At 32.6% G+C, this 9,609-nt stretch overlaps 1 protein-coding gene across 1 annotated transcript; it reads left to right on the top strand.

The window, feature by feature from the left end:
- Window positions 1-7,773: 7,773 nt before the first annotated feature.
- On the top strand, window positions 7,774-9,152 carry LOC137655391 (uncharacterized). The gene has a single exon (XM_068389282.1). It carries the CDS (start codon window positions 7,791-7,793, stop codon window positions 9,150-9,152), a length of 1,362 nt encoding a protein of 453 aa, XP_068245383.1. The 5' UTR covers window positions 7,774-7,790.
- Window positions 9,153-9,609: the final 457 nt, after the last annotated feature.

Here is a 9,609-nt window from a genome sequence, read left to right as displayed (position 1 = left end):
GCACATTTTTACGTGTTTTTCATATTCAAATAAGCCATATATATTTTGATATATTAATGTCTGGATTCTCTTAACGACCTCGGGATCAGAGCCCCAGGCGAAATCTCACAAAGACAAGAGCTTGGCCGAATTGGTTAGTCACTGTCTATATAAGCTTGCCGACCAGGGTTCGATTCCCGGCCGGAGCCAAGCTCTTGTCTTTGTGAGATTTCGCCTGGGGCTCTGATCCTGAGGTCGTTAAGAGAATCCAGACATTAATATATCAAAATATATATGGCTTATTTGAATATGAAAAACACGTAAAAATGTGCAAAATTTATCATTAATTGAATGCCAAGTAACAAACTACCAATTAGCTATGATGGTGAAGATGGGTTGATTTCAATTCTAAGTACAAAATACCTGAATTCGACAGGTATAAGCACAGTAGAATTGTCATTGACTTTTATCTTCCTTCGTGGCCGAATGGGTTAGTCACTGTCTATATAAGCTTGCCGACCAGGGTTCGATTCCCGGCCGGAGCCAAGCTCTTGTCTTTGTGAGATTTCGCCTGGGGCTCTGATCCCGAGGTCGTTAAGAGAATCCAGACATTAATATATCAAAATATATATGGCTTATTTGAATATGAAAAACACGTAAAAATGTGCAAAATTTATCATTAATTGAATGCCAAGTAACAAACTACCAATTAGCTACGATGGTGAAGATGGGTTGATTTCAATTCTAAGTGCAAAATACCTGAATTCGACAGGTATAAGCACAGTAGAATTGTCATTGACTTTTATCTTCCTTCGTGGCCGAATGGGTTAGTCACTGTCTATATAAGCTTGCCGACCAGGGTTCGATTCCCGGCCGGAGCCAAGCTCTTGTCTTTGTGAGATTTCGCCTGGGGCTCTGATCCCGAGGTCGTTAAGAGAATCCAGACATTAATATATCAAAATATATATGGCTTATTTGAATATGAAAAACACGTAAAAATGTGCAAAATTTATCATTAAATGAATGCCAAGTAACAAACTACCAATTAGCTACGATGGTGAAGATGGGTTGATTTCAATTCTAAGTACAAAATACCTGAATTCGACAGGTATAAGCACAGTAGAATTGTCATTGACTTCTATCTTCCTTCGTGGCCGAATGGGTTAGTCACTGTCTATATAAGCTTGCCGACCAGGGTTCGATTCCCGGCCGGAGCAAAGCTCTTGTCTTTGTGAGATTTTGCCTAGGGCTCTGATCCCAAGGTCGTTAAGAGAATCCAGACATTAATATATCAAAATATATATGGCTTATTTGAATATGAAAAACACGTAAAAATGTGCAAAATTTATCATTAATTGAATGCCAAGTAACAAACTACCAATTAGCTACGATGGTGAAGATGGGTTGATTTCAATTCTAAGTACAAAATACCTGAATTCGACAGGTATAAGCACAGTAGAATTGTCATTGACTTTTATCTTCCTTCGTGGCCGAATGGGTTAGTCACTGTCTATATAAGCTTGCCGACCAGGGTTCGATTCCCGGCCGGAGCCAAGCTCTTGTCTTTGTGAGATTTCGCCTGGGGCTCTGATCCCGAGGTCGTTAAGAGAATCCAGACATTAATATATCAAAATATATATGGCTTATTTGAATATGAAAAACACGTAAAAATGTGCAAAATTTATCATATATATATATATATTTATATATATATATATATATATATATATAAATATATATATATATATATATATATATTTATATATATTTATATATATATATATATATATATATATTTATATATATATATATATATATATATTTATATATATATATATATATATATATTTATATATATATATTTATATATATATATTATTTACATATATATATATATATATATATTCATATATATATATATATTTATATATATATATATATATATATATATATATTTATATATATATATATATATTTATATATATATATATATATATATATTTATATATATATATATTTATATATATATATATTTATATATATATATATTTATATATATATATATATATATTTATATATATATATATATATTTATATATATATATATATATAATATATATATATTTATATATATATATTTATATATATATATCTATATATATATTTATATATATATATATTTATATATATATTTATATATATATTTATATATATATATTTATATATATATATATATATATATATATGTTGAAGCATGTGTGTATAAGAGTATGTGCTTTTATGTGATGTGTGTATTGTATATGTGTATGTGAATGAATTTAGGGAAATTTGTACTGTTTATTCATGTATGATTCCCGAATCATTAATACCTATGGACTCTTCCTTCCATCTCAGGTACGTCGAGTAACTGCATTGTTAGACACGAACGTGGAATTTTCCCCTCTTCAACCTGTTCACTCTGAGCAGTCGATGCATTATACCTGTAAGTGATCGTTTGGAACAGGGAGTTATATTCATGAGGAAATCATTTCTAGTTTTCAATTCCTATTCGTGGATATTGCCGAAAGTAAGATAAAATTAATTTCCCTTAAGGAGGATCGTCACGAAATTCATGCATTTTGAAAACAAAATTGATTCACTATTTCGATTTTCATAAGCTCATAGAATTATAGAACAGTTTAATAAAGAATGGCTTCCAATATCCGCACTCTAGAGATATAAAAGCAAAATAGGAAAAACATTTTTACCATCTGGTGGTGCATTTCTAAACAATGTTAAAGATATATTTAGGTCTACCACTTATTACAACAACCTACCAACTTTGTTTAGATATACGAAGTGTAATCACAGGATTCAAAATAATATCTGAATGGTCCTTAAATTCTGCATTGTTTATTTTTTTTTATATAAATACAGTTACTTCTGATATCTTGCAAATACGATTTCTGAAATGAATATTACTCAGAGCTATCTTTTTTCTTATTTTAGCTTCATTTGTTATAAACAAATCTGTGTTGGCTCCTTCAATACTGAGGAATAATTTGCTGTATTTCGAGTCAGTTAGACCCAGCCACATCAGACATATCGTGATATGGGCATAAATCTAAGAATAAATACTATTGACTCATTGAAGAACATATTGCAGTCATACACATGTTTGCGTGTTGATTATTATTATGAAAGAAGGACCATTTAACTTAGAATTAATGAAAGCTATAGGAACAGTTTCAGAGGAATAACGAGAACTATTCTGCAATCTATTAGCATCGGTAACAAAGACAACGAAAATTTTGAAAATACGCCTTGATAGCAAAGATGGAAAGAACATAGAATATTCATGATTTCATCATTAGATATTTGTCATCCAAATATTCCATTTTTATGGTTCTATTCTTAAAAAAATAATCAAGCCTCAGAATATGTTCTTTTCTTCCCGTCCTTGGTCACTAGTATAATTTTACGCATGTACTTACCTCTAAATGCAAGAATAATGTCGCATTAAACAAATTTAAGATAGGAATATTATATAGAAAAGTAGGTAAATAGAACACTGAAGGAATCTTTTATCTCTCCACCGATCATGAGTACTGTTGCAACTTCTTTCTTCATATCTGTGCAGTTCAAGATCTCAGAAAACTCACTTGTCAACAAAACTTCTCTCAACTAAAAAACAGGTTTTTTTTCTTTCTGCCTAATGGAACACGTTTTAATCCCAAGATTTTCCTGCTTTAATAGCAAGCTTTAAGATGCTAATCTAAGTACCTGCAACAGTTGTCGCAATACAACCTAACTCTTCCGGCATATTAGTATTTCATTACTGGCTTGCAAAATGGAGAGCTTTATGAAAGTAAAGAAAATAGTATTTAAGAAAAATTAACAAATATCAAAAAATCCATATTACAAAGAGAATACTCGTGCGTTTTCCCCTGGTATTCGAATTGACGTTAACTTATAGTATATTACTCTTGGAATTTTCTACAGAAATATATAAGAACTGTAGTTATCTTAGAAAATAATTCTACATTATTGGCTTTCTATACACCTTGTTTTATGATGTAAACATTCTAAATTTTTGAGTCATAATTTTTTACTTATAATAGTCTAATGTAATCTGTAGTTTTGTTTAAAATAAGGGTTCAGCAGGTAAAGTACTACAATATTCATTTACTAATGGGTGAGAAATAATTAACATATGATTAATTGATTTCTAGAGCCTATGATCAGAAAATTTTTCTTAGTCTGCATGTAATGTGATGCTCACAGAGGAAGAATTTCTAGGAACCAACCATGTTGACCAATTGCAAGATTAGAGGTGTTGTGTTTTATTCATGAACTACCCATAACTACCTTGAGCTTAAGTGGCAATTAATGTTTCCTTAGATGAAATCTGTATGGTTTTTGGGATATTACAGATGGCAAAATCTTTCTCCTTTTATGTGTTCACATCCGGTTCTTGACTAGACCAGGCCGCAATTAGTCCGTAAATCTTTGTCAATCCCAGGTAACGCCTTTGCTTAACATGCTGGCCACATGATTCTGGGTATTGAGGGTATGCCTCGTTGATTATGTAGCTGTGCATCATCTCAACCATCAACATGAACCATATAATATATTATTTGTCCATGTGGCTAATGTACGGGGTATTGTATCCGTCTCAAGGTCACGTCATCTGGACAGATGAATCTCGCTCCTGCTCAACCTAATCTTAGGTCACTTGCGGTTTGAATCTGAATAAAGTTTTTTTTGTAAATAAAGAACAAATTGTCTTCCTTCATCATACCCCTAAAATATGATTTTTTTTTTTTTTTTTTTTTTTTTTTTTTTTTTTTTTTTTTTTTTTTTTTTTTGTCAAAATGCTCTTATAGTCATACCATAGACACGACCGCCGAAACATATTTTTTAGAAATTTCTCCTCCAGAAGGTTTCAGAGTAATAATTGAGTCGATCCAAGAGAAACTTCAATATGTTGGATTTCATTCACCAAAAAATGTCAACCAAGAATTTGGGAAATCATTTTCTTTCTTCTTTTCATAATTCGGGATACCAAACCAATGAATATTGATATAAATCAATAAACATGAAATTTATATGCAGAAGAATTATAATACGCAACCAAAATTAAATCGATGCTGAAACACATGATAGAACATAAACACGAAACATACACGGTAAACGTAAGGACCTCAACTATAGCTTTCCGACAGCATGAAGGCGTAGTCGGCATGGTCCTAAGAACAAAGAAGAGGGCAAGTTGAGTGTTTGTTGTTTCCGACAAAGTTCCTCTCTCTCCCACCTCTCATCCAATCTCCAAAAGGTCTTTGATGAACAAGTTGCTTCTCAACTCATTTTTTTTTCTTTTTTTTTACTTTGATTTAGAATAAACACTTTAATGTTAGATAATTCTGTAAAGTAAACCATACTGTAATGGTAACATTACCTTGCCTCGTGGCTACACTCAAATAGACAAGGCAAGGCCATTTTTTCCTCTCGATATGAATCTGTAAAAGAAAAATATTCAGATTCCTAAATATCAACATGAAAAATATCCAATTTCTTTTATAGTATTTCTCTCAGAAAAGCATAAACTTTATGAGCACAGACAAACAATTCCAAAAATGTATCCGAAATAGTAGACAGACATTGCATTTGATCATATTATTATTATTATTATTATTATTATTATTATTATTATTATTATTATCACTTGCTAAGCTACAGCCCTAGTTGGAATAGCAGAATTCTAGAAGCCCAGGGGCCCCAACAGGGAATAAAAGCCCGGTGAGGAAAGGAAACAAGGATAAAAAAAAATATTTAAAGAACAGTAACAACCTTTAATTAAGCATGTACTATATGAACTATAAAAGCTTTAACAAAACAAAAGGAAGAAAAATTAGAGAGAATATTATGCCTGAATGTACCTTCAAGCAAGAGAACTCTAAGCCAAGACAGTGGAAGGCCAAGTACAAAGGCTATGGCACTAGCCAAGATTGGAGAACCATGGCTTGATTTTGGAGTGCCCTTCTCCTAGAAGAGCTGCTTACCATAGTTATAGAGTCTCTTCTACCCGCACTAAGTGGAATGTAGCCACTGAACAATTACATTGCAGTTGTTAACCCCTTGAGCGATGAAGAATTGTTTGGTAATATCACTGTTGTCAGGTGTACGAGGACAGAAAAGAATGTATAAAGAATAGGCCTGACAGTTGTGTGTATGTATAGGCAAAGGGAAAGCGAATCGCAACCAGAGAGAAGCATCCATTGTAGTACTGTCTAGCAAGTCAAAGGACCTCATTACTCTTTAGCGATAATATTTCTACGGGTGGCTGGTGCCCTGGCCAAACTACTAAAATTATGAATAATACACAATTAGGAGATAAATATAAATGTTCTGAAATAAGGTATGAAGTAGCTATTCAGATAAAGGGACAATATCAAAACATTAATCTTATCTCTGCATCTATTAATTAGGATAATGAAATCAACACAGCAAATTCATCAAGTTATGAGCGACCTAATTCTATTTAATCCCGATAAATCATTCATTAAAGAGATTAAAGCTCGAGAGTGATTGACCTCTTTAACTAAATTCTGTTATTCAAATATGGGAATGAAAGGATAGAAGAGAGAAAAATACTCTACTGCTGATTCTGATTGGTTGATAAGAATGGTTGGCTTTTTATATGTATAAGAACGTTGAATTGCTTAACTCATTTCAATATCACGAAAAACAAATAGATAAAGAAGTCTCAACAACTTAGCCCTCTTCCTGGGGTGTAAGAATACTACCTCCGTACGTCCAGCGTGTCGTAGAGAGTAACCAAAAGAGTCGATACCTATAAGTCTATTTTATTTAGCCGTGCATGTTTGCACTTGACTCACGGGGATGCCCTTTTAGCTCGGAAAGGTTCCTGATACCTGATTGGTCGGAAGTATTTTTGTCCGAACACCTTCATTGTTCTCGAATGATTACCAAGTAATGTGAATCGAAACTTATTTACTAACCTATATTTCTCCATCATGTGTATGTTTTGTCAATAAGCAATGTTAAAGAATAAATATATTATAAAGTATCGTCATGGTAAGTCTAAATTTAATATAGTAATGCGCCGAAGTCAACGCCAGCAGCTTACTTTCGGATGCGCGATTTGTAATATTGTAATTTTTCACATATTTCAACACAAATTGGGATAAATTACACTCAGCATAAGTTAAACATGTTATTATAAACTTTCTTTGAATACCAGAATATACCAAAAACATGGAATTAATAAAACCCGATATTTGTGAAAACTTGCGGGGAGGTAAAAGAACAGCCTACCAGCTTGGCGGGAAAACAATCCCCGCTGACTTTCATACATTCATTGCATCATCTTCTTAATTTATGTAAGTGTTGAAATCAATGTTATGTTATTGAGATTACTTTGAGGGCTATATTTGCAAAAAGAAAATGTCCATGCTTCTTTTCGTAGGAGCACACTAATAAAAAAATTATATTTCGGAGAAATTAACAAATTAACTCTTCCATATAAGTTACAGCAGACAATGCGGAATAAACAAACTTTTCATTTTCCCATTCTGTGTTCTGTTCAGGACTAATATGATGTTAACACAAGTTTCTGCGGATATTTTGAAAAGTTAAAGAATATACATACATCATAGGCCTACATAGACCTAGCCTAACTTATATCAAGCATCCGCTACTGTTTACTGGTACTTCTTATCTTAAAGAGTTAAGCAAAATTTAGTGCAGTTGTAAAAAAGTTATGTTAAGGTAAGACTCTATTCACAGGGTTTGCTTCATGCAGTGCAAGCATGACAACATCCGCTGTCCATAGTACTGCAGACTCCTGCTCTCAACACTCCCGAGGCACCAAGCTCACCAGTCAAAGCCGGAATATGGTTATGAGTGTCTTCAAGTTCATCGCTCAGGGAGGATGGTATGAGACGATGACCGATGTTTTAACAAACACCGCAGTTGCAACAGGCGTCTCAATGCGAACGGTTCAACACCTCAAACAATTGAATATGACATTATGTGATGGTATATTTCGCTCACCTAAGCCCAAAAAGAGAACATCTACAGTTGTGGATCAGGTTGACAATTTTGACAGGGAATGTATAAAGAGAGAGATCCTTTCTTTTTATGAGAGAGGAGAACTACCCACGATATCCTCCTTGTTAGAAAGAATAAAAGAGCCTCCTGTAAATTTCAGAGGTTCAAGGAGTTATCTATATAAATTAGTTAGAATTATGGGATTTAGGTTTAGAAAAGTTATGAGTGGGAGAAAATTCTTAATGGAGAGAAGTGACATTGTTAATGCCAGGAATAAATATCTTAGAGAAATAAAAAGAAACAGAGAAAGTCTAAACCCTAGACCAGAAGTATATCTAGACGAGACTTGGGTAAACCAAAATCTTAGCATAGAACGCTGTTGGACAAATGAAGACGGAACAGTAGGACCTAAGCTAAAATCTTGGAAAGGAGCAAGGTTTATAATGATACATGCTGGGGGTAGTCATGGTTTTATAGATGGAGCCTTTCTTATGTTCAAGTCAAAAAATGGAGCAAAGGGGGATTATCATGACTCCATGGATTGTAAAACATTTAAATTTTGGTTTGAAAATCAGCTTCTTCCTAACATAAATAATCAGTCCCTAATCATTATGGATAATGCTCCATATCACTCTAAAATATTAAACAAAGTTCCAACAATTAGCAACAAAAAGAGCCAAATACTTCAGTGGTTAGAGTCAAATAAGATTGATCATGATCCTGCTATTACAAAACTAGAACTGCTCAAGATATGCAAGCTTCATAAGGAAAGAGAAATATATGAAATAGATCAAATAGCTGCTAATCACGGCCACAGAGTACTAAGATTGCCACCCTATCACTGCATGTTCAATCCAATAGAACTAATTTGGGCCCAAGTAAAAACAGAAATTAAAAAAGGGAATTCTCATAGTAGCCAGTCTTTGAAAAATGTTGAAAAAATTACGCAAGAAGCAATTAATCCTGTAACCCCACACCACTGGCAAAATGCTATAAGGCATGTGAGGAAAATTGAAACTGACTATCGAGCCAAGGATGCGGCTCTTGACCATTTGCTTGATCAATTCATAATTAATATAGAGTCTGATGAAAGCATGAGTGAAGATGAAATGTGTGTATAGATAAAAATAGTTCCATTTGATCATGTGGGATTATATAAATAACATTCTTTAATTCATTATTGTTAATTTTATTTAACCACCATTAGATAAATATTAGAACAATTTAATGTTGTTTTATGTTTTGTATATATTAGTATTATTGTGTGTATTTTGACTTTCAACATTGTAAACAAATTCATTTTGATTTAGATAAGGTGGACATAAATAGGTAGTATTTTTTCTTAATAATGGTATCTATATTTCTTTTTATGATTTTGACTTCATATGCAAATTGTAAAATATGTTTTGTACCTTACGTCAGTATGTAAATAATAATAACAACATAAATTATATGCTGTGTAGCAAGTAGGCCTATAGCCTATTTTGTAAACCTGTTCAGTAGCTCACATTATATCAAATGAAATTAAGCAAAGTATTTTTTTTCTATTCCTGCCTCTACACTATTTTAATGAGACTA

This window comes from Palaemon carinicauda, chromosome 16 (assembly GCF_036898095.1).
Source record: "Palaemon carinicauda isolate YSFRI2023 chromosome 16, ASM3689809v2, whole genome shotgun sequence".
Lineage (NCBI taxonomy): Eukaryota > Metazoa > Arthropoda > Malacostraca > Decapoda > Palaemonidae > Palaemon > Palaemon carinicauda.
The sequence above is the reverse complement of the archived record's forward strand: the minus strand, read 5'-3'. Positions and strand labels throughout refer to the sequence as shown.